The sequence below is a fragment of the Trichosurus vulpecula genome, chromosome 3, assembly GCF_011100635.1.
Source record: "Trichosurus vulpecula isolate mTriVul1 chromosome 3, mTriVul1.pri, whole genome shotgun sequence".
Classification (NCBI taxonomy): domain Eukaryota; kingdom Metazoa; phylum Chordata; class Mammalia; order Diprotodontia; family Phalangeridae; genus Trichosurus; species Trichosurus vulpecula.
The window spans coordinates 200,776,220-200,802,107 of NC_050575.1; the positions used below are offsets into that span (position 1 = coordinate 200,776,220).

Below are 25,888 nucleotides of genomic sequence, written 5' to 3' on the forward strand. Positions count from 1 at the left end.
AAATGCACTGGAGGCAAATAGAGGTTAAGTGACTTGCCCAGGGTCACACATCCTAGTAAGTGTCTGAGGGCAGATTGGAACTCAGTTCCTCCTGACTCCATCTGCTGCATCGCCTAGCTGCCTCACAGGCCATAGAGTCCAGCCTTCTTATTTTATAAATGAAGACACTGAGGCCCAAGGGAGGTTAAGTGACTTTGGCAAGGTTACACAGGTAACAATAAACATAAGAGGGGGGGATTTGAATAGAAGTCCTCTAGTAAGGAGCAAGCCCTGCTGCTAGGTGGTAGATAGATATCCAGGCCTGGAGTCAGGAAAATCTGAGTTCAAATCCCGCCTCAGACACTTACTGAGTGACTCTGGGTAAGTCACTTAACCCTGTTTGCCTCGGTTTCCTCAAATGTAAAATGAGATAGAGAAGGAAATGGCAAAACATTCCAGTATCTCTGCCCAAAAACCCCCCAAACGGGGTCACAAACAGCCCAACATGACTGAAAATCAACGACGACATAAGAATATTAGCTATAATTATTGGCACAATACTTCCGCTGCTTCCTAGTCTTTCTGGGGGAAGCCACTCAGCTATTCTGTTGTTGGTCTTTTTTTTCTTTTGTTAATGAGAGATAGACAGTCATCCCCTATCTCCTGTCCTCTTCCTGTCCTATCTTCCTGTCCCCTGCTGTGGGGCTTGATTGCACTAATAGACATTGGAATGCTTTGAGACTGTTATGGAAATAAAGAGTGATAGCGGGCGTTTATTGAGTGCTTCAAAGGGTACCAAACACTTTACATACATCGTCTCATTCAGTTTTTATTATAATTCTGAGACGTAGGTAACGTAGGTCCTTTACAGATGGGTACACTGAGGCTGGTTCGTCGACTCGTCTGTGATTGAGTTAGTCAGCGTTCGAGGCAGGATTCTGATGAGGGCCTTGTCTGACTCCGCGTCCAGTGGACACAATGCTCCGTTGGGGACTGGGGAGTGGATTAAGAATAATATTCCGGACGCCTCTGAGGGCAGAGCCAGAGTAAGACTGTTTGGGGATTGTTGCTGGAGGTGGTGAAGGTGGCTCTCATCTTGTCTTCTCTGCTGCGCCTTTGCGGAGGTCATCTTCTCCTCTTGGCTTCCCTAGCCCTGGGTACTTGTCTCTTCATGTTGGTTTTTTTCTCCCCCAAGGGTCTGTACCAGTGGATCTATCGCACTCATGAGGATGCTGAAGAGGCTCGAGCCCAGCCGTGGGGCCCTGGCAGCTACCTCAATGGCAGCCTTGATGAAGCCACGGGACATGGAGCCCTGGAAGGAGGACAAGATGATGAAGGTAGTGGCAGGGGCTTGCCTGCTGGGTGGGAGATAGGGCCTAGATTCAAGGCCCTATTCAGGAATGGAAAGATTGGAAGGGGACCTTGTGGCAGTACCTTTGGGGTGAATGGCTTCTCAGAGGCCCCTGCCTGGTATGAATGCCTGGTGGTTTTTGTTTGTGCTGGGTAGAGGTAGTCACCTAGCTCCAGGAAACCCTGTGACTAGGGAGAGATAGTAAAGGAAGAGGATCCTAGGATTTAGAACTGAAAAAGGAACCTAGAGAACGTCCAGTTCCATCCTTCTTATCGAACAGATGTTGAAACTGAGACCCTGAAGTTAAGCCTGAAGTCAGAGAGCACTTACATTTTGAAGTCAGGTATCTTGGTGCCCATTCCTTCCCTTTGTTACTATGTCGTTATAATGATGGAGACTACAGTTTGATTGTGTAGCTTATGTGGCGCAGCAGATAGAGCGCTTAGCCTGGAGTCAGGAAGACTCATCTTCTTGAGTTCAAATTTGGCCTCAGGCTACGTGACCCTGAGCAAATCTTTTAACCCTCTTTGCCTCAGTTTCCTCATTTGTAAAAGGAGCTGGAGAAGGAAACAGCAGGCCACTCCAGTATCTTTGCCAAGAAAATCCCAAATGAGGTCCAAGAGTCAGACGTGACTGAAATGACTGTGAACAAGAGTCAGGTTGGCCCTCCCTTCAGCTGCTTTGTGGGGGAAGTTACCACAATTAACCGAATGGTTATTGTTTAGAGGTGGGCTCATTTTGCTTAGAATGGATCTAAGCTTCAAAGGAAGAATCTGGTTGGGATTATGATTGAGTGTTATGGATGATTGGGATCCGTTTTTTGAGGAGTGGGTCTACATTCAGTCAAAAGCAATAATTATATTAACTCACATTTCTGTATTGATTTAGTGTTCATAAAACGAAACCTGTGAGGTAAGAGGTGCCAGTATTATCATCTGTCTCTTATTGAGGAGGAAAATCCTTTATGAAAGGCCAGGACGGCTGAGACTTGGCCAAGTGTTCAAGACTTATGTCTCCTAACACCAAGTGTGCCACTGTCTCCAGAATACATTTCTCCCAGTTGTGAGAACTCTTCCTTTTGTTTATAACTCTTCCCCCTGCTTTATTGGAATTGAGGCCTTCCTTAGTGGAGAAGGAAGCTCTGATGTCATCTCTGGCAGAAGGCACCTAAACCCTCAGCTGCATGTCACCCGATGAGCCTTAGGGACAGGAAGAGGAGAGGCTTGGGGAAAATGGGGGCGGGGGGATGGCAGGCTATGCCAGGACAGCTGGGCTCCATCTGACACGTGTCAGTGCTGATGCCTACAGGCAACAATTTTGCTCTGTGGAAGGACCGTCCTCTCCCCCAGCGCTTGGACTTGGTGCTCAGGGGCTCAGTGCTGGCAGGCCATCCCTACATACCAGGGGGTTCTAAGGTTTCCTTGGCTCCTCTCCTTTCTACTATAATACAGTTATTGAGTAATGTCATGAGGATTAGGAGTTCAAAGCTGGGGTGACTACAGAGATTGCTGATTTTTTGCAGGGAGTCTAGGGGGTCTCCTTCTCTCCACCCCCCCCCCCCCCCGCCCCGAATGGTTTAGTGGAAAAGGCACTCCCCCTTCGTGGGATTAGAAGGACTTGGGTTTGAGTCCTGCTCTGACTCTTCTTAGCTGTGTGATCCTGGGGATTTGGTCTCTCTGAACCCTCAATTTCTTTATCTGTAACATAAGGGATAATATCTCCTTGGTTTTGAGAGTTTGCAGTAGCATATCTGCCCACCACAATCCTGGGTGCTGTAAATTAGGGATGAAAAGGCCATCTTTGTGAATAATGCACATGGAGTGGTCAGAAGGCTTGTGTTCAAGACCTGACTTTGGCCAAATCCAGATTGCTTCACCTACCTGGGCCTCTCCTCCAGAAAATGGGAATAGTAGGATATTCAGATAATGATAGGAATAATAACATTCCCACTCAAGGGCTGCTGCAAGGGAAATGCTGTGGAAATGTGTGACTCTGCTTTTCCCTGGTCCTGGGAATGGGGCACAGGATAAAGGGCATGAAAACAAATTGGCACTCTGTGGCATGTGTCCATGAAATCAGTGACCTGAGGTGGAATTAGAACTTTAGATGTTTTCGGCTGGAAATCAAATAGGAACCAGATGGTTTTCAGGACCTCACGCTTGATCATAGCCTTTGGGATATGAATCATAGCAGAGGACCTAGTGCAGACTTGCAAATAAACATGCCAAATTCACCAGCCCCCACACTTTTTTCCCCCCTCAAATCACTTAACTCAGCTCAGGAGGGAGGGAAGTGGTAAAACCTGAACTTCCTTGTGCAGGAAGGAGTTCCTGCCTAGGCCTTCCTGTCCATGACTTCACCTGGAGAGTGGTTATTAGTGTATCTCATAGAGGGGCTGGTAACACGAATGCTGATCATTTGACTTCCCTGCCTCACGGGCAGGCCAAGTTTTAACCCTAGCATTGTCACTATTTAGATCTGGAACCTTGGTCTAGTCACTTCACAATTCCTGGGCCTTAGTTTTCCCTGCAAAATAGGGGTATAAATGACCCTACATCCTGCCGTGCTTGTCCTGCAATATTGTTATGTAAAGGTCAGATGGTATTGAAAATGGGGGAGGGGCTTTGAAAAGTTAATTCAGTTCCTCGAAGGATTTGAGTGGGTACTTATGTCACAGAAGCAGATAGCAACTTCTTCATTCCACCAACAGTGGATAGGTTCAAGACTTGCTTTGGCCAAAAAAATCCATCCTTTTATGCTTTCTGGTGCTTATTGGTCCTTGGTGATTGGTGGTAGATTGGTCCTTGGGTAACAGATAGATAGTCTGTTACTGGCCCCATAGTCTAAGCCTGTCTGGCTTGGTAGCATTCACTGGCACAACCATCAAGACTAAAATTTGACTAGAGGCCTTTGAAAAGTACCAAATTCTTTATCCATGCAAGGAATTATTTCATTTTCCATATGTTTGTTTGGTTATAAAATTTACCAGAAATTCCTTGTATTCAGTGACTCCATCTATGAAGTAGGTATGGCTTGGATGCAAAGGATACTCTTGGGAGATGCTGAATGAAGCATTTAGGAATATTTTTAGCCAGAGGCTCCTTTGGCCCTGTGGAGCATGGTAGTGTTTCCTGTAGGAGAAGTATAGATGCAGTGATGGGGAAGGGCAACTTTGGGTGGTTCTAAGATCGGGCCTATCTGCAGATGAGAGCCAGGCAGGCACATAACTCATTGTCCTTTTAGGGGATCGCTCCATGAGGTCAACTTAAACCAAATTGGGATTCCAAACTGAGAAGTCACCGTAGTTAAGCAAAATAGAACATAGTTCCCAGGAATAGGACAGAATCAATTGTTTCTTTAATCTTTATGTCTCTGGCTTCCAGATTTCTCTTTGCAGTCCATGGGTCCCCAGCTGACTATCCCTGAGGGCAGCCCTTTGATCAGCCTGACTGTTGAAAATGTCCACTTGGAACATGGAGTAGTGTATGAATACGTCAGCACGGCTGGGATCAAATGCTTTGTTCTAGAGAAGATTGTGGAACCCAAAGGCTGTTTTGCTCTCGCTGCCAAGGTTTGAGATTTCTTGTGACCATTGAATGCTTTTAGTAGTGTCTGCCTCTGCCCTATCCAAACTGGTAGGGAAGAAAGAGCTCATAAGTGTTATCAAGGTTGCTGCTGCTACACTCTATAGCACAAAATCACCATTGTTCAGCAGCTGATAAGGTCTTCTCCCAAACACAAATATAACACGAAGGAACACACATACACATACGCACACATGCACATTACTCACATGTACATGCAAAGCCATCCTGACAAACATGCTCCAATAGCCTCATTGCCATGTTATGAAGAGCTTTCTTTTATTAGTCTTCTAACATGACTTGATTCTGAAGTCATTTTGTCAGCCCCATTTTGGGAACAGTAATCCAGAGGCTTGGGTTCTCCTTGTTTTCTTTTATTGTCTATAGACAGTCTCTGGGTGAGAAGCTGGGACACTTTTGGAAGCATCTGCTCACCAGGGAATAGAACACTGGTTAGAAAATCCCGATACCTCATATATCTAACTATAGCCAGCAAGTCATTTAACCCTTGTGGCTCAGTTTCCCCATCCGTCAGACGATGGACTTGGCCTCTCAGATCCTTTCCAGCTCTAAGTCTGTGTTCCTATCAGATAAATTTGAGCGCCCTGCCTCCCTGATTTTGTAACTAAGAGTTTGCCTGCTGTCTTCTTCACTTGTGGGCCCCTAGATACTGGGACTTTCGCTTATGCCATGGTGACTTCCAAAAGGCCTTTGCTATGTCTGGAATTGAAATGAAGGGAAGAAGGATATTGCGATTTGAGCTGAACCTGGGGGAATGGGTAGAACTTCGAAAATTGGAGAAGAAGGAGGACTTCAGGCAGGAGAAGAAGTAGGAGGGAAGTCATAGAAATGAGAAAGCCGTATTCATGGGACACCGAGAAGCCAGTTTGAATGGAATAAAAGGTTCAGGTAGAGGGAAAATAAAGGAATGATTGTAAATCATTTCTCCATTGGATTCTGTGACATAAAGGGGTTGGACAAGACCAGTGGTTGTCGAAGAGTTTGCTGGGAATTTTGGATATTATGTCATGGTAGAAAAAAGAAAAGTTTTGTGTAATTTTGTTTAGCATAAATTTTATATTATAAGCACCATGGCCTATTGGATACATAGGTATCCTTGATGCCAGGAAGACCTGGATCCAAGTCCTGTTGTCTGAGTGCCCCTGGACAATCTCCCAGTGCTCTTGGCATTCTTGGAGAATATAAACTGTAGAAAAGGTGCTGAGCTGCATTGATAATGGGAATTTCCTCACTCAGGAGATTGTGCTACCAATTAAATCACAAATCACTCCTATCTCTGTGCTTACCCAAAATACATAGCGTGGTCACAAAAGGAAAAAAGAAAAGATGACAAACCAAACCAAGCTTGCCTATTACATATATGTTAACCTCAAAACATATTAGACTTCAGACTTGCAAAGAACTCAACAAAAATGGCTGTTTTTGCTAAAGCAGCCATTTAATAACTGCATATGTGCAAGTGTTCTGACTCCTAGGTGTCATAGGAGATAGAGCACCGGGCTTGGAGTCAGGGAGACCTGAATTCAAAATGTGGCCTCAGACACTAGCTTTGTGACCTTGGGCAAGTCACGTCACCTGTTTGCCTCAGTTTCCTCATCCGTAAGATGGGGCTGATAATAGTACCTACCTCGCAGGACTATTGTGAGGGAGAAAGGAGATAATAATCGTAAAGCACTTAGCACAGTGCCTGGCCCACACACTAAGTGCTGTATGAATGTTGGCTGTTATTATAGGTCCTTGCTGCCAAATAAGAAAAATTGCTTGAGTCCCTGTTTTGAGTCCAAAACAGTTTGGACTGGGTAGTCCCTAACGTTCTTTCCACCTCAGACGTTCTGTGATTGTTTGAGGTAACGTTGGAAAGGGAGGTCATGTCCAAGTCGGACTAGGGGCTGAGTGCCAGGCTACAGAACCTCAGGCTTCAGACTGAGTGGTCCCCTTTGCTCTTCCTCCCAGATCTTGGAGGCCTTTGCTGCAGATGACAGCCTCTTTGTGCAGAACTGCGGGCGGCTCATCTCCCTGAGCAGTGCCGTGGTCACCATGCCTCAGTATGAGTTCCGGAACATCTGTGAAACCAAGCTGGAGCGCATCACCAGGAGGATCGCCAACTATCAGGAGGTAGCCACACTCTTTGGCAAGTCCCCAGACCTCCCCCTTCTCCTTCGCCCTAAAGAGAACCCAGAGATGGGGCCAGCAAGGATCCCCAATGAGATTCGTGAGCTGTGCTGATTTTACTCATTGGTTCATTGATTAATCAGTCAATTTACTCTACATACATTTATTGGTCACCTACTACGAGTGCTAGAGATACAAAGTTTAGATAAGACACGGTTGGTTCCTACCCTGTGACATGTAGGATGTATCTTAAGTGCATTAGAGAATCCAATTCATTTTGCAAACATTGATCGAGCACCTATTATGTGCAAAGTTCTGCGCATTGAATTAGGAATCAGAGGACCTGGGTTCTAGTCTTGGCCCTGCCAGTTGATAGCTGTATTTACCAGGTACAAGAATCCCCTCTACAGCTTTCCTGTATTGAAAGGAAGCTAGCCTCTGCTTGAACACTTCTAGGGACAGAGAGGTGGGTCACTATCGTGTAAAGCATCTCATTGTCCATGGCTAGGACAACTCTTTATTTGTTAGAAAGCTCTTCTTTATATTACATCATGTTGGCCTCTTTGATGTCCCTCCGCTAGTTTTAGGGCTAAGTTTGCCATCCCTGTCCTTGTAATATTTGAAGACAACATATTCTCACTAAGCCTAGTCTTCCCCAGGGCAGACCCCTTTACTTTTCCTTATCCCCTCCTCACATGGACAGTAGCAGAGGTGCAGTGGATAGAGCTGGACTCAGAGTCTTGAAAACCTGAGTTCAAATCCCACTTCTAGTAATTCCTAGTTTGGTGACCCTGGGCAAGTCACTTGACCTTTACTTTCCCTTATTTTTTTTAACTTGGCAGTAACCAGCCAAGTCTCTAAGACAGTTAAATTGCAGGCAAAGTGCCCGTCTATTCAGCTAGAGGAAGTTCCTTATGAGGAATTCAGAAACTAATCTGATGAAATCCCAGGTCCAAAAAGTTGTGTCTTTTCTCTGCCCCAATCACATTTCTTCCTATGATGCCATTTCTGGTCCCTTCACTATCCTAGTCACTCTCTTCTCCTCTGGTTCTTATTTGTTCATTTCTTTCTTATAATGTGGTCCTGAAATCTATAGTCTGTGGTCTGGTTGGTGGGGAGCTCCCGAAGATTGGGAAGTAAGCAGGGCCTTGTCGTTAGCACGGCCAATTAGGCAGAATGTCCTTTCAGTCCAGGGGTCATAAAGGGAAGGGGATGACACCTCATTTTCATCCTTGAAAATCTGAAAGTAGATCTGTTTCTGGGAATTTGGGAGCCATGGTAGCAGAAAAGTTCTGGTGCAGTTACCAAGTGCCACGTGTGCCAGATTATAATCCTTTATCCTTCCTCAGTTTGCAGAACAGCTGAAAACCAGGGTGAGCCCCGCCTTCAAGCAGGCATCCTTGGAACCTCATGCCCTCTGCAGCCTGGACTTTTGCCCCACCAACTGCCACGTGAACCTCATGGAAGTGTCTTACCCCAAGAACACTACCTCAGTGGGGAGGTCATTTAGTATCCGATTTGGGCGAAAACCTTCTCTTATTGGCCTCGATCCTGAACAAGGTGCAAATCTTAGTCCTCAAGTAACCTCCTTTTGTACCTGTTGTGTGCATGTTTTTACCAGTACCGACAATTTTATTCTTAGTCAGTACAATCATTGTTATGATCTGGTTAAAAAAAGAAAGAGCTCCAGAATTCGAATCAGGAGATTTGAGTTCTCGTCCTGGGGCTTTGGAAAGTCACTTTGTCAATCTGAGGCGGTTGGTCTAGGTGGCCTCTGTAGGTCCCTTTCAGCTCTGACATTCTGTGCCCCAGGGTTCTGTCTTCTTCTTTCTAAAGCCCTTCTAGTTCTAGCATTCCACATTGTAAGGTCTCTTATAGCAGCGCTTCTTAAATTATGGGTCTCGACCCACAGTTTAAGAAGTGCTGAAGGGGTCGTGAGTGGAAAAAGTTTAAGAAATCCTGCCTTATAGCACAGGCATTCTATGTTTCGAGGTTTCTTCTTGCTCTCACATTCTGTATTTTGTGTTATAAGGCTTTCTCCAGGTCTAACATTCTCTGAGCACTTCCTATGAACCTGTGCCTGTACTAGGTGGTATAGAAGACAGTATATTCTCAGTCATGGATGGTGCTCACACTCTAATTGGGAAGAGAACATCCTCATCGAGGAAATACAAAAGTGAAACACAATAGTAGAGAATGCTCAATCTGTCATTCTCTCTGTATTTATGTGTGTATGTGCTTATATGTGTTACATATGTATGTATGTGTGTGTGTGTGTGTGTGTATATATATGTATATGTATATTTCTATGTATTTTTAGATGTTGAACACATATTTCTCTTCATCTCCTAGGTCACATAAACCCGATGTCCTATACCCAGCACTGTATCACCACCATGGCTGCCCCATCCTGGAAGTGCCTCTCCCAGGAGGATGGGGAGTTTCATGACAGGAGCTTGATGGATAGTACCATCAACCAGCAGAATGGGGGGCCAGGTCAAGAGGATCGAGGCTTGAGCTTCCTACTGAAGCAAGAAGACCGGGAAATTCAGGATGCCTACCTGCAACTCTTCAACAAGCTGGATGTGGCTGTGAAGGAAATGAAGCAATATGTCATGCAGATCAACAAGTGAGACTGGGAGGGATGGGTGGCTAGGGCTGGGGAATGCTGAAAGAAGGCAGAAAGACTGGGAGGAAGGAAGATTTGCAGGATGTGCCAGAGGTGGCCTCTGCCTTTTCTGCTGCTCATTTAATTCAGCAGGCATTCCCAAGTCAGAGGCTGTATGCCTCAAGCTCTAAGGATTTAGAATCAATACTGATTATTATAAGAATTTAGGAGAAATGTTTTGTAGTTGAAAAAGTTTTAGACTTGGAAGTCATGAGAGGTGGGTTTGAATATCAGCTTTGACACACACCAGATATGTAATTCTAGGGGAGTCATTTCCCTCTTTGAGACTTAGTTTTTCCATCTGTAAAGTGGGGGTAATAGTATTTAATGTCATTTGCCTCATAAGGTTGTTGGGAGTGAAAGTGCTTTGCCAGCCCTGATGTTCACTGCTATTGCTATTATTATAAGTAGCAGCAGCAGGAGCAGTCTGTCAGTCAAGGATCCAGGAGCCACATCTCTGGATGGGAGCACTCACTCTGCCATATTATAGGTCCCCTGTTTCTTTGGCCAATAAAATTCATTACTGAGCAGTATGTACTGAGAATAAGAATGATAACCGATTAATAAGTATTCATTAAGGGCTTACTGTATTCCAGGTACTGTGTTAAGGGCTGGGCCGACACACAAAGGTGAGGCGGTCTCTGCCCTTGGGGAAGCGTTACTGGTGAGATTCTAAGATATTTATTTATATCTAACATTTCTCTATCACCTTTCTCACAACTTCCTCGTGAGATCAGTATAATTGTGGCCTTTATGAGTTCCCCATTTAATCAACAAAAGCTTGAGTCCCTACTACATGGAGAGGAGAAGCGTGGACCATATGGCATTGTGGATAGAAGAATGTGCCAGAAGTCAGGCAATCTGGAGCATAATGCCATCTTTGCCATTAACTCATCGTATGGGACTGTGGGCCAATTGCTCGCTGGCTTTGAGTGCCGGCTGGCTTCTCTGTAAAATGAGGGGATTAGAAATGGACAGTTTCAAGAAGAGTGTGGAAGGAACACAGACAAATAGAGCAGTTTGATTGCTTTCTCCCTCTCCGTCTCCCTGCACACACACGCACGTGCGTGCACGTGTGCCTATACGTATGTATGTACACATACACACATTTTCTTAATACTAATAAGAGCTAGTGTTTATATAGTAATTTAATTTATTTATATAAATTTATAAATGTATGCTGTTTTTATAAGTATACACGTTTTACAAGTATATAAAATTACATAAATTTATATATATTTATACTTAATATAGTAACTTCAGGTTTGCAAAAAATAATGTGTGTCATTTCTTCTCATCTTCACAACAACCAAGTGTAGTTACTATTATTATTCCCATTCTACAGATGAGGAAATTGAGTCTGGGAAAGCTTGAGTGACTGGCTCATGATCACACAGTTGTTAAGTCTTTGAGGCAGGATTCAAACTCAGATTATCTTGACTCCCAAGTCCAACACACTGTTCATAGGGTTTTTATACCACCTTCTCACTTGTTCTTTATATTTTTCTGTTTGTGGATGATTGTTAAGGTTTTTTTGGGTGGGGAGGGGGAAAGGCAGGGCAGTTGGGGTTAAGTGACTTGCCCAAGGTCACACAGCTAGTAAGTGTGTCAAGTGGTCTGAGGGCCTGGATTTGAACTCAGGTCCTCCTGACTCCAGGGTTGGTGCTCTACTCACTGCACCACCTAGCTGCCCCAGTTGTTAAATTTTCTTAAGGCTAGATAATCAACAAAACAATACATCAAGCTTTAATTTGTATTGTTGTCCAGTCTCTGTAGTATAAATGTTCACACTGAAAAATTTAACGTTTGACTCTCAAACTATACCCCTGGTCGTCAGTCTCTTTTGACTTATAAGCCAGGGGATCGTCAGGTAGAAATGCCAAAGGATTCTAGAATGTTTGAGCTGTATGAAACCTTGGGAATGCTCAGTGTTAGAGATGGTAGAGACCTTGGCAAGAAGAGCATAGAATGTTAGTGTTAGAAAAGACCTCAAATGATTGATTCTATCACTTCCATTTGTCAGAGAAAGAAACAAATCTAGAGATGGGTTAAGTGATTTGTGTCACCTAGCAGGTTAATAGCAAAATTGGAAATGGCCATGATTTGAGAAGGGAGGCTGGGAGAGGGAAAGATAAAGCAGCCACTTAGTCTTTGTTAGATCACAATCTCAACATGAGATTGGGGCATTTTTCAGAGCCATTATAATCACAGGAACTGAGGGTTCTCATCCTGCTGCTTCACGTCAGTGTCTTTTTCCCCCCTAGATTACTGTCTACCATCACAGAACCAATGGGTGATGGGTCCTGTGAACCTCCCTCCACTGATGAGGTCTCTGCCTCTCCCCTGGTTGGTGAGGACAGTGAAATCGACAAGGTAGACCATAGTGGGATCAAGAAGGTGTGTTTCAAAGTGTCAGAGGAAGACCAGGAGGACTCAGGACATGATACAATGAGCTATCGAGACTCCTACAGGTAGGATACAAGGTTGAGAGTGGACGGGCTTCCTTGTACTAAAAAGGAATCACAGACTTGCTGGGAAATCTTTTCTCTCTCTCTCAAAGGCCCTGGGTCATGAAGCCTGGGGTACAGCCCTGTCTCTCGTACACTTTTTGGTGGTATAATCCTAGATGAACCACTTCATCTCTCTGAAAGTCAGTCTCTTCGTCTGCAAAAGGAGGATAACAGTCCTTGCCTCTGTCATGGGGTGGTGATGGGGGTGTGTGTAAATGCCTCAGATGAGACAGTGAATGTGAAAAGGCTTTATAAATGGTAAAGCATTATACAAATATAAAGAATTAGTAATAGGAATTAGTAAAATTGAGATGTAGCAGAAGTAGCATCATTAGGCGTTATTATTACTACATTGTTGTATTACCTAAATTTCTTTCTCTATTACTTGTTCTCCCCCCTCCCAGGGAGACATCCTTGATAATGAAGAATTTTTTTAAAAAAGAAAAAGAGGATGAAGAGAACAAAAATTCAGCAAAGCCAGTCGATATTTTGAAAAAACTTGAATTTTATATGTATTATTCCATATCTCTGGATACCCTGCCCTCACACACATTGCAGGGCTGGGTGTCTATGAGAAGAAAATGGGGGGAGGAGGTATCCTTTCATATCTAGAAGGCATTGTAATTAATCACATGAATTAATAATAACAATGATCCTGGCACTGGGTCCACGCTTTGAACCTTGCTAACCATGTGACTATGGGCAAAACTGCTTCATTCCTCACGACTTCACCTTTCTCAAGCACAAAAATGTTAATTCCATGTGCACTGTGGAAGAGACGCCGAGGCCTCAGTTCCAGCCCTGCCAGGCTCTTGGATCTAAGTTGTTCTTGGTGACCTTGTGTTTTCCTGCTCAGTAGAATCCAAAGCTTGAGTCTATCTTCTGTTCTCTGTAGCTATTTTTTTGTCTCTAGAGTGGGTGCTAGTTTTGAAATGCTGAAGAAGCCACTCTCTTCTCCCCTTCAGTCACCAGGGCTGTCTCATTGAACCCTCAGTGGCCTGGAATCCACCCTACACACACTCTATCCATTTAGTCCCTCTTCCCCTTTCTGAAAGTCCTTAATGTTTGTCAGGCTTCTCAAAAGAGAAACCTAGAGTTCCTGTTAAGGCCTTGGGGAGTTTCTCATCATGTCCTTTTTGTATCTTTTTCAGTGAGTGCAATAGTAACCGAGACTCCGTCCTTTCCTACACCAGTGTCCGTAGTAACAGCTCTTACCTGGGCAGTGATGAGATGGGTTCTGGTAAGTAGGATAGGGCCATTTTCAAGATGAAAAGGAGAGGACTCTAGGGAGACATTTAGGAAAGATCTTCTCTGCATACATATGTGTAGCATTGTCAGGTGGAAGGGGGTCTTTGGTGAAGAGGAAAAGCAGTATTCCAGGCAGAGACAATAGTATGCCCTGAGAGTGTCCTGATTTTCAGGGAGAAGTTCATAGTATAAATTGATATGAGAGTATGCAAGGAAATTAATGGGAGATAAAAGTCAGGAAGGTAGGGGACAGTTAAATGGTAGAGAGCCTTGGCAAGACAAGCTAAGGAGCTAAGACTTTATTTAGTAAATAGGGAGTCATTGAAGATTTTGCAGGTGTGGAATAACATGATCCAATCCGTATTTTAAAGAGATGACTGGAGATGATAATGCTTGCCCTGCCTACTTCACAGGATTCTTATTAAAAAAAAAATGTCAGGTGAGATAGTGGCTGGGAAAGGTACCCAGAGTGAACTTACTCACTTGTTCTCTCTACCAGGAGATGAGTTGCCTTGTGACATGAGGATCCCATCAGACAAGCAGGACAAACTGCATGGATGCTTAGAGCACCTGTTTAATCAGGTACAGATATTCCTTTCTTCTGGTGGCTACCAGTCTTCTGATTTCTCTCTTGGGGAAACAGAAGAGTGAAGACTCACAAGAGGTGAAGACAAATATTTTTCAGCGTTTAAGCCCAGGGGTCATGGCCCCACTGTGGAAGTCATGTGAAGCCTTTGGACTCTTTTCAGAAGAATGTTTTTAAATGCACAAAATAAAAATGCTGGGATTAGAAAGGAAGTGAATGAATGCCACTAAGATAAGTTATCAAAACATTTTAAAGAACAAGTCATAGACCTCAGGGTTAAGAACTGCTCTGAGGCATCCTTGACCTAGTCCTTGCTTTCTGAGGCTTTGTTCAAGATCCTAGGATTATAAATTTAGAGCCAGAGTTGACCTTAGAGGTCATCGAGTTCAATCCCCACCCCCCGCCCCTCCCCATTTTATAAAAGAGTGAATTCAGGACCAGAGAGGATAAATGACTTCCTGGGTGGCTCCGTAGTGCTGGACTTGGGGGTCATAAATACCTTAGTTCAAATGCAGACACTTCATGACTGTGTGAACTTGGGCAAGTCATTTGAGTTTCAGCCTCAGTTTCTTTGTGAACTGGGCATTATAATAGCCCTTATCTCACAGGGTTGTTGTGAGGTAATATGTGTAAATCATTTTACAAACCTTAAAGTATTATTGATTCTAGCTGTGATGTTGGTGACAATTATCACCACCCAGGGTTACCTGTTTAGCATATGAGTCAGGATTTGAACCTGGTCCTCTGACTCTTAATCCATATGGCAGATACCTACTGGCTTGAGGCTATGGAGCACAGCTGGAATTCTCCTTCTCAGGCACCCTCAGCCTGATTCCTTATAGTTTGGGGACCTTCTTTTCAAAACGAGTTGCACTGATGTGTCATTGAGTCCAAGAGCCCCTTGGTTTCTCAGGGCATCCCAGCAGAGTCCAGATTTTGACAGATCTTACTAAGCTGAGAAGGATTTCACAACAGGCCCAGTGACCACATGGCTATGTCTATTGTTCATGGACCAGCCAATGTAAATTCAGAGAACTTTGCCACCAGAAGATTGGGAGGCACTTTTCTGGCCACAGAAATTCATGTAGAAGGGCTGTGATCTGCATTACTGGAGGGATCATACTCCCTTGGAAATCTTGGATCTTTTGAAGTATTGAGGGACCCTTGACTATGGCTCACCAGGCATGGCGTGCACTAACCAAATACTTCTTGTTAAATGCCCAGGTGGACTCCATCAATGCACTCCTAAAAGGCTCAGTCATGAGCAAGGCCTTTGAGGAAACGAAGCATTTCCCCATGGAACACAGCTTGCAAGGTAAGCCTATAGGTGGGGAGAGGTTGGATAATTTATTATATTGAGACCTCTACACAGATTGGGCACAGTCAGGATCACCAAGAAGGCGTATCTTTCATGACCTATGCATATGGGCAGAAGGAATTCTTCTAGCAACAGGCAGTGGTGTTTGCAACATTCCTGTCAGGGTTGAAGGTCAGATTTTTAGAGATCATTAGTTCGAAGTCCTTGCCCTGCTTCTCTCCTTTGGAAATTCCCCATTTAGGATTTTTTTGTCTAGTGGGAAGATTGATCCCTCCTATTTGAAGAAAGTGGCTTGAACCTACTGCTTGGCCTTGGCCAAAATAGCCAGTGTAACTGCCCTCTCAGCCCACAAACCCCCACCTGGGACTCCAAAAAATGATTCATTTCCCTTGGAGATGGATGGCGGCCAGAGCTGATACCTCTTCACATGACTCAGAATTGCAGCTGCCCATCCTCCTCTACTTCCCAGCTTGCTTACCCAAAGCAGAGTCAACAAGGCAACGTTCTTTCAGCCTCCATGCAGGGCCAGGTGGGCATCTAGGGTGAGGCTTCAGGATAAGGATGGGCCAGGCACCTGCCCCTGCAGAACTCTGACCCTGGCCTCTGTTCCTCCTGGTCTACTCAGAGGCTGTGTTCCAGTTAGTACTAAGGAAGAAAAAGAAAGTTTGTAGAAACCTCTCTTGTGCTATGGACTGACTTGATTTCTCTTTTCTTGAAAACAACCTTGAGACTGGGGGTGCTCAAGTGATATTTGTAGGGAAGAAAAAGGCTGGTGTAAAAGCCTCTAAAAACCTGAAGAGCAGAAATTTCCTCCCTTAGGGTTCATATGCACACAAATATCCAGCTCAGCTCTGTCCCCCAAAATATTCCATGGCTGTTTAGTAACTGGTGACAAGGTCCTTTTTTCTGCTAAGTTTCCTTCTCTGAAATGAAATGCTTACTCTTTGAAGAGGCAGATTGGTATGATAGAAAGAACTAAAATCCCCCCTGAAGTAATGGGATTTGAATTCATTCAGAAAAAGCCTCTGATGCTACTGTGGACCAGTCACTTACCTTCCTAGGGCTTCAGTTTCCTTACCTGTAAAATGAATGAAGTAGGACCTGATGTCCTTTGAGGTCCTTTCCAGCTCCTGATCTGTGGCAGACAGGTTTGGGGAAACAGACATGTGGGGATGGACAGATGTATAAGAGGCACCCTTTTCATGTTTCTAACAAGATATTGAAGGCTTTGTGATGTCTCTAGTGTAGGACATTACAAACCAAAATGCCGTTTGAGAGGTGATGAATGGATGTTTGTGTGGTTTTTGCAGGTATATGCTTGGAGTGACTTCACCTTGGTCTTCTGCTCTCTACTTTCAATGCCAAGGTTTCTGCTCTGTCAGTCCTTTCTAAGAAAGAAAAAGCAAATCTAGAGAAATCCCTTCTTTTAGGCATCTCTTAGGTCAAGAGTCCTAAGGGAGAATAAGAGGTCAGGATCACTTGGCACCTTCATCCTATAGCCCTGGGAGGTTATCTGTGCCCAGGATTGAGCCCCAGCTCCCTGGATATTGCCTGTATAGATGTGGTTGTTGGGGCGCCTCCTAAGTGCTGCTTTCAGCTTTTGAACCACCTGGTATGTTGAACAGAGTTAGGAGACCCAAGTTGTCACCTTGGCTCTGCCTGTGTGATCTGAGTGATGGGATTAAGTGACATCAGATGTCCCTTCCAGCTTTGTATTCTGTGAGCCTGTGGGACTCATGGCATCAGTGTCCCTAGTGGTGATGGGGTATCATAGGGCATGTCTTTTGACCTGCCCGTGCCTGAGGCTTCCCAGCACCCAGTACATTGTCACAAAGTGGGAGCTCTTTTCCCTTCTCCCTCATTCTGTGCCATTCTACGTCATTTCCTGTCTTTTAACTTGCTCTTCCTACTGCAGAGTTTAAACAGAAGGAGGAATGTCCAATCCGGGGCCGGAGCATGATCCAGATAAGCATTCAGGAAGACCCTTGGAACCTTCCCAACTCCATCAAGTCCTTGGTGGACAACATCCAGAAATATGTAGAAGGTTTGTGCCCAGGATGGGTCAGGGGCCATGGGAGGGCCATGGAGGAGAGCAGTACCATTCAGCAGGGGTTGGTAGTTGCTTCTTTGGTCCAATGTGTACCTAAACCAATGCCTTAGTCATCCTGGAGGATGAAACTCAGGATGGGCCAATCTGGCATGTGTTCCTTTCTTGGACAGAAATGGTCAAGTGGATTCTCAAGAAAGTTGAGGGATAATAAGTTTTTCCTGTCAATGTCTCTTCACATCTACCTTCCAGGACATCATAACAGCGATGACTGTATGTAGTCCCTCAGATGTCCAAAGATCTCAGAGCACTTTAGCATAATGAAAAGGGCACTGGACTGGAACTCAAGATATTGACCTGGGTTCTTATTCTGGCTGTACACCTTCTGGCTCTGTGATCCTTTTTTGAATAAGGGAATTGGACTTCTCTCATCTCTGAGGTCTTGTCTAGTTTGGCAGTCTATTGTCCCATGTCCTTTCGGTTTTAATAGCATTCTGTCTTCTTGGTTGTAAGCCCCTTTCAGTTTGACATTCTGTTTTGTAGGGTTCCCTTCTAGCTTTGCCATCCTGTATTCTAAGGTCTCTTTCACCTCTAAAAATCTGATCTCACACTATCTCTGTGAGGTTAGACAGGGCAAGGGTGAACCTAATTTTCAGTACTTTGGATTTGGCCACATGTCTCTAGACCATTTTAGGAGCTTAGGCCTCTCTCAGGTCAAGAATCTTTCAAAAGAGCAAGTCTAATCATAGTGTCTCTTTGTGCCCTGTGCCCTTCCTTTTGTACCATAGAGCCTCTGGTTCCAGGAAAAAGTTTTAAGACAGTTGAAATTAGACGATTATCCTCATTTGGATCTATGCCAGGCCTCTGTCTCAGAGAGCACAGGGATTTTCAGGTTGGGGGCGGAGGGGAGGGAGGGAGAGAGAGTGTGTGTGTGTGTGTGTGTGTGTGTGTTGGAGGCAGCTAGGTGTTGCAGTGGATAGAAAGAGGGCCTGGATGTAATTATATGTCGGTGGGAAGATCTGGGAAATGCTATTAGACATAGAGTTTGCCTAGATTTCACCAGAGATTCTAACAGTCCCCTATACAGTTCTCGTGGATGACATAGAGAGATGGGAGCTAGAAGATAGGTGAATTTGGATCTGGTTGACTGTCCAAAGAGTAGTCACTGATGGGTCACCATTACCTTGGAGATGGACTTCTGTGGTAGAGTGCCCCGGAAACTTGTCTTTGATCCCGTATTCTTTAAAGGTTCTATTAATGATTTCAGTAAAGACAAAGAAGGCATATTTATCAAGTTTCAAATGACAGAGGTGAGAGGCAGAGCTCACACACTGCATGACAGACTCAGGATCCGGAAGGAGTCAACAGGACAGAATAATGGGTCAAATCAAAAAAGAGAAATATGAACAGAGACAGAGGGGCAGTCCTGTATTGGGATTAAAGTAAAATATAGTATAACATAGCATACTATAATGTAGTAGTAATATAATGCAATGTCATGTAATGTACAATACATTATAATACTATGCAGTGTAATCTGATGTCATAGAAGGTGGGCGATATGGTTAACAGCACTGTAAAAGACTGGGGGGGCAGTGGATGAGTTAACATTCAATTCAACACGTGTTTGCTAAGTACCTTCTATGCTCACAATTTGTTGGGGATGCCAGGAAAGAATTGTAATTATGCCCACAGGGAACTTATTTTCTATTTACATTCTATTCTGGAATAAGTACAGAGGGATGGAGAGGAGAGACAGAGGGGAGGGGGGAAGGGGGGAGGTAGAGGGGAGAGAGGGAGGGGAATAGAAGGAGGGAGAGAGAGGGGCAGATGTAGAAAGGGTAGGGGAAGAAGAGGAGAGAGAATGAATGAGAATATTTAAAATCAGAACCGACGAAAGACATCCTGTAGGAGATTACAGGTAAGCTGAATCTTATAGGAAGTTAGCGATCTGAGAAGTACTGGTAAGTGGGGAGTAAATTCTGAGCCTTAGGCATAGCCCCAGAGATGGAATGCTGAGTTTGGAGGATTGGGAATAGCACTGGTTTTGCTGGAACATGGAGTCTGTGAAGAGGTGAAATGTGAAATGAAACTGGAAATGTAGGCTAGAGCTACATTAGGAAGTGTTTTAAATGTTTGCTTTTTGTCCTAGAAATAATAATGATCTATGGAATATTCTTGAGGAAGAGAGTGATATGTTTTGGCATGAATTTTTAGGAAGATGATTTGGGTATTTGGGTGGAAGATGGTTTGGAGGAGGGAGAGAGGGAGAAAAGCGATTAGGAGAGAGGGAGGGGAATAGAAGGAGGGAGAGAGAGGGGCAGATGTAGAAAGGGTAGGCGAAGAAGAGGAGAGAGAATGAATGAGGATATTTAAAATCAGAACCGAGGAAAGACATCCTGTAGGAGATTACACGTAAGCTGAATCTTATAGGAAGTTAGCGATCTGAGAAGTACTGGTAAGTGGGGAGTAAATTCTGAGCCTTAGGCATAGCCCCAGAGATGGAATGCTGAGTTTGGAGGATTGGGAATAGCGCTGGTTTTGCTGGAACATGGAGTCTGTGAAGAGGTGAAATGTGAAATGAAACTGGAAATGTAGGCTAGAGCTACATTAGGAAGTGTTTTAAATGTTTGCTTTTTGTCCTAGAAATAATAATGATCTATGGAATATTCTTGAGGAAGAGAGTGATATGTTTTGGCATGAATTTTTAGGAAGATGATTTGGGTATTTGGGTGGAAGATGGTTTGGAGGAGGGAGAGATTGAGCCATCAGGGCCCAAACAGTGACCCAGTGAGGCTTGGGCTGGGACCTTGGTTGGCCAGAGTGATTTGAGTTTAAGGCTAAAGGACAGGCACAGGGCACAAAGAGACACTATGAGAGATTGCCGTTAAGTCTTAGGCTGTGTTTGGAACATAGGAAGTGATGGTCATGCTGCATTTCCTCTGCCCTGGTCAGAACCCATCCAGCGCATTGTGTTAATTTCTGTGTATCACATTTTAAGGAGGCTGTGGACACTCCGGAGAGTATCCAGAGGAGAGGGATTAGGATAGTGAGAGGTCTTGAGACCATCTCATGAGAGGATCAGTTCAAAGAACTGGGAATGTTGAGCCTGGAAAAGAAAAGACTTGTGATAACTGGCTTCAAGTATCTGAAGTGTTATGATGGGGCAGAAAGATCATACTTCTGCTCGCCTCCAGAGACCATAGCTAGCGAGGGGCAGTTGTCTAGCATTTCAGTGGAGAAGGCTTGGGTTGATGTTTAAAGGAAAACTTCCTAATAATTAGAACTGTTGTCCAAAAGTGGAACAGGGCTGTTTGGGGAGGTCATGGGGCTCCTCTCACTAGAAGTATTTAAACAACCATTGATTAGGGACATTGCAGAAGAAATTTCTATTTAGGTACAGTTTGGATTGAATGAGCTCGGAGACCCCTTCCAGATATTAGTTTCTTTGGCTTGGTGCATCTCTCTGAACTTGCGTGCACTTATGTGTCTGTGTTGTCATTCGTGTGTGTGTGTGTGTGTGTGTGTGTGTCTAAGATTCCTGTCTACTAGAGAGGAAGCTAAATCAAGTCAATTCAGCAAACATTTCTTAAACATCTGCCATGTGCAGATGTGTGTCCTGTGCTGGGTGATAGGGATACCAGGATGAAAAATGGTGTAGAATTTGTCCTCAGGGAGTTTATAATCTACTGGGAGCAGAGAGCAGGTGCACAGATCAGTGTAATACAGGGTGGGCTGTGATGGGGACAAAGGAGAGTTCCAGGTAAAGTGCTCAGAGGACATTTGAGGAGGGAAGAGCCCTTCCATCTGGTGTGGTCAGGGGAATCCCACAAGAGGAGATGACACCTGCCTGAATGGAGCCACAACCCTCTGATGCAGCAGTAGGGAGGACATGCATTCTTGGCAGGGATGACTTACGCTAATGTACAGTTATTAGTGATTTCTTACCAAGGCAGGGATTATACCTTCTTTGTTTTCCCTGCAGCACCCAGCATAGGACCTTGCACATAGTAGGGGCTCAGTAAATGTTTGATGAATGAATAAATTGTGGTATCTGTGTTTGTATATGGGGATAGGGACTGGACCTATGATTTCATTGGTATAGGGAATTCCTGGGTGGGAGAACTCCCATGACCAATGCCAATTGGCTTCTTCTCTGCAACTTATAGGCTTAGAGACTTTCCTTGAGAATTGAGAGGTTAGGTGACTTGTCCAAGGTCTCACAGCCAGCATGTGTCAGAGGTGGGGTTTGAATTCAGACCTTGTTGGCTTCAAGGCTGGCTTTATATCTGCTACACTACACTGCCTCTCATCTGTGCCTGTGAAAATCATAAAATGTTTGAGCCGGGAGATGTGTAGGCATGTGGGGGAGGAGGAGGTAGAGGCCGGGAACTGCTAGGAGGTATGATTTTGCCCCTCAGTTATTTGGGTACCATCCCTGGGAAGACTCCCTCTGTAGATTCTTCCCCATCATCTCCCAGAACCCCACCTCCAAGTATGGGTGAGGGTCTTGTGGGAAAAGCTTTCCTGTAGCTCCTTCAGGGAAAGGGAAGCTTTGAGTGTCATGAGGTGGCTGAACTGGCATCATGATGCTTATGCCCAAGGAAGTTCCTCCTTTCCCTCACAGCTCAGCCTAGAAACAGGGAGCCCTACTTTGGAGACTTGTTATGACCCAGTTGGAACAAGGGAGTAGTTTTCCCAGTCTAGAGAAACCTCCTTTAGTGTTCTTTGGGGTTGGTGCCTCCTTTCCTAGCACCCTTCCCTTTCCCTCTCTCTCTCTACATCTGACTGTGTCCTTGTCCTCTGCCTGGCATTTAAGGCTTTCCTCATTGGGTGCTACCCTGCCTTTCCAGTTTCATCTCATAACACTGCCCTCATACTCTCTGCTTCTGCCAAAACATAGCTCTCTCTGTGCTTTTACTCCCCCTGTGCCTTGTGCCTGTGATGCCCTCCTTCCTCACTTTGCTAGTTGAATTCCTAACTGCCCGTCCTTTCAGGAGGACCTGGAATACTCCCCGTATGATTTTCTTAATAAAATTGACGGTAACCACATAAATCTTTGAAACTCTAATGTACCTGCTATGTTACATCAATCTTTCTGTGTGTATCTTATTCCACATTAGACTATGAGCCTCATAAGGCCAGAAATGTATCTTATTTAATCTTTGTATCTCCCCCTGTGTTGGACATAGTGCTTAGATCTGCACCTAGATCCTTAATACATGTCTTGTGTATTATATTATACTGTCTGAAGTTCTTAGAACTTCATTCTAGAGCGTCAAACCTCCATTAGCTGAAGGTTATGATCTTACCTCCCTCTTCTCTTTCTTTCCAGATGGGAAGAATCAGGTGTTGCTGGCATTGCTGAAATGCACAGGTAATGCATTGGGGAGGTAGCATGCTCCAATGGGAAGGGCACAGGAGGTTCTGGGTTCAGATCTTGTATCATATTTTTACCTTACTCCTCAAGCATTTATCTCCCAGGGTAAAGGACACTGCAAGAGGAGGCTAGAGGGGAGAAGGCTGTCTCCAAGGTTGGCCTGTGGGAGATGTGGATGCTGGGAAGGCTTTTGCCTTGTTGGAGTTTTCAGTGGGTTTATAGGCTGATTGTATATACGTCATCCTCTGGTCTTTTTTTGTAAGTACCGGAGCCTGATTCCTCCCCGCTGAGCCTCAATTCATCACCCTGTTTTTCATAAATGAAATGTAGCCTGTGGGCCACATGTGGCCAAACATCAGGTTTTCAGTTTCCTGTTTCTCATCCAGGCCTTGAAGAGAGAACCACCCCCCTGCTATTTGATACTCCCTCCTCCTGTTGCTTACAGGGTTTGAACATGGGCATTTCTCCATTTCTAACTGAGCAACCTCCTTAACTCTACCCAAATACACCCCTCCCAAGGCTCATCTAAGAGCATCCTGGTCAGTCTCTGAGCTGACATAGCAGCCCTGCCTCTTCTCTAGCCTTCCTCCTGAAGTTCAGCATGCAGTGTCAGAAACTGGAAGCAGGAAAGGTGGTTTTGAGAAGCAATTACCCACCTCCCAGGGTAGTGAGGATAAATGAGACATTGGTCTGCGCTTAGCAGAGTGCCTGACACATCGTAGACACTTAATCGCTGGAAACGAATAACCTTTCCCCCTTTCCTTGGACCCGTAGAGGAATCTCCTCTGTGTTCATAGTTTAGAATGTACCACGAACTGAAAACCCTGCAAGGATGGCCCACAGGGGCAGGAAAAGTGGCAAGAATCTGTCAAACCCCTTTGTTGTTTCCCCCAAAGTAAAATAAAGGGTTTGAATCCCATCATTAGATAGCATAGAGCCCTCGGGGCTGTACTCGGCCTGCTTCCTGCCCAGATGTGGTCACTATAATCTGGAGGCCGCTGGAACAACGTCAGGTCGCTGGAGCGCTTTCTCTCTCTCTCCCCTCGGGCAGATACGGAGCTGCAGCTGAGGCGGGACGTCATCTTCTGCCAGTCTCTGGTGGCTGCCATCTGTACTTTCTCTGACCAGCTGCTTGCAGCCCTGAGCTACCGTTACAATAACAACGGAGAATATGAGGAGAGCAGCCGAGACGCCAGTCGCAAGTGGCTGGAGCAGATCGCGGCCACGGGGGTCCTCCTCCACTATCAGTCGCTGCTGTCCCCTGGCGTGGTGAGAGCTGCTGGCTGGGGCATGGGGGTGGGACGTGGAGCAGCCAGAGGCACCTGGGCCCTGCTCAGCTCTGAGACAAGGCTCTCCCCACCTGGGATACAGAATGCTTGGTGTGGATTAAGGAGAAGGACCTTCAGTTTACTGACAGGTTCTGGACTTGGCTCTGCTGCTGACTAGCTCTGGGACCATTTTAGAACTGGAAGAGAACTTGGGGTTCTTTGAGAGTGACCCTCCTCTATCTAACACGGAGGAGTGATGACTCATCTTCTGCTGATGAGGAAGCATAGTAGAATTTGGAATATGAGGACCGGGGTTTGAATCTCAGTTCCCCCTTTTCCAAGCCAATTCAGCAAGAATTAAGCAGCTTACTTTGTGGAAGCTGGGTAGTGGACTTGGGAGGCAGGAAAACCTCAAACCCTGCCTCAGACCCTAAGCAGCGTGATTCTGAGCAAGTCACTTAACCTCTCTGTGCCTCAGTTTCCTCATATGTAAAATAGAGGTATTGAAATAGATGTCTGCTGAGATCCTTTCTAGCTCTAAATCTCTGATCCTGTAATAGCACTAGGTTATATACAGAGACAGAATTTAAAGCAACCCCTCCCCTCAAAGAGCTGATTGTCTACTGGGTAGCATGGTAGGTAGGGAATACAACACGTAACCACTTTTACATAGTAATTTGGTGAGAGAAGAGAGTGTTAACAACCAGAATAATCATAAAACTTTGTTAGGTGATGGAGCAAGTCCCTCACCCAATACTTAGTTTCCTCATTTGTAAAATGAGCGGTTGGACTAGATGAACCCTCATGTCCCTTCCAGCTTCAGATCCCGTGGCCGCCAGTCAGTGATAAGGCCGTCACTGTCTCTACAAGGCCTCCCGTTCCATTATTGGATAACACTAGTGGTAGGAATATTCTTCAGTTCTGCCACCCTTCTCCCCTAGGCCCCTCATCTGCTCTCTGGAGCCAAGCAGAGTACATTCATCCAGCTGACACAGTGGTGACCCTTCACATATTGGTAATATTTATAAGACTTTAGAAACATAAGGGACCCTAGGCCCTTGTACAGAGGAGGCAGTTGATGCCCTGAGATGTGGAATGACTCGCCAAGCAGCTTCTACTCAGCAAAACCGTCTTATTCATAGGCTTTACCATCATTAATTATTCCTCCAATTCATATAGTCTGTTATGCTTTGGAGGTAGTGTTTTTCCAGCCACTGTGTGTGTGTGTGTACACAGATCCTAGAACACGGGGCTCTTGCCTTCCAGTCCAGTGACCTTTCTCCTTCACCAAGGTGCCTCCCCAGAAGGCATTTGGATGTTTTTCTGCTAACATAGTAGGGCAGTAGTACACTCTGGCTGCAGGTTGGGAGCAGCCCCTGATACTTGCCCTTCTGAACATAGACCCTTCCAGGCATTTGTCTCTGAACCATATGACTTCTTATGACCTTGACCAACTGATCTCCACCTCGGGGTCTTTGCTTCCAGATTGAAGTATAATTTTTTCCACTTTATTTTTCTTGCCTTTTATTTGGTAACATGGCTAATTATGGAAATATGTATTGCGTGATTTCACATGTATAACTGACATATTGTTTGCTTTCTCAGTGGGTAAAGGGGCTGAAAGGAGAGAGCAAATTTGGAACTCAAAACAAAAAAAAAAGAATGTTAAAAATAAAAAATAAATTTATTTAAAAAAAAAAGGAAAAAACAATTGAAGGGATCTGGCTCCTTAAGGTCCTTGTAGCTCTAACATTCTCTAATTCTCTTATTCTGTCCTGACCTCTTCCACACAGTGAGTGTCCTACCTACCTCATTT

The 25,888-nt window shown here is 44.9% G+C and overlaps 1 protein-coding gene across 1 annotated transcript in view; it reads left to right on the forward strand.

Annotated features, from left to right (window-relative positions):
- The window catches only part of PREX1 (phosphatidylinositol-3,4,5-trisphosphate dependent Rac exchange factor 1), a 230,121-nt gene that overhangs the window by 193,238 nt on the left and 10,995 nt on the right, over positions 1-25,888 (forward strand). The window contains exons 21-32 of the mRNA XM_036749156.1: positions 1,175-1,316; positions 4,714-4,901; positions 6,889-7,050; positions 8,397-8,607; positions 9,400-9,676; positions 11,980-12,186; positions 13,377-13,465; positions 13,973-14,055; positions 15,284-15,374; positions 17,293-17,421; positions 22,760-22,801; positions 23,856-24,073. Coding sequence (XP_036605051.1) covers positions 1,175-1,316; positions 4,714-4,901; positions 6,889-7,050; positions 8,397-8,607; positions 9,400-9,676; positions 11,980-12,186; positions 13,377-13,465; positions 13,973-14,055; positions 15,284-15,374; positions 17,293-17,421; positions 22,760-22,801; positions 23,856-24,073 — 1,839 coding nt within the window. The remainder of the gene's footprint in view (positions 1-1,174; positions 1,317-4,713; positions 4,902-6,888; positions 7,051-8,396; positions 8,608-9,399; positions 9,677-11,979; positions 12,187-13,376; positions 13,466-13,972; positions 14,056-15,283; positions 15,375-17,292; positions 17,422-22,759; positions 22,802-23,855; positions 24,074-25,888) is intronic.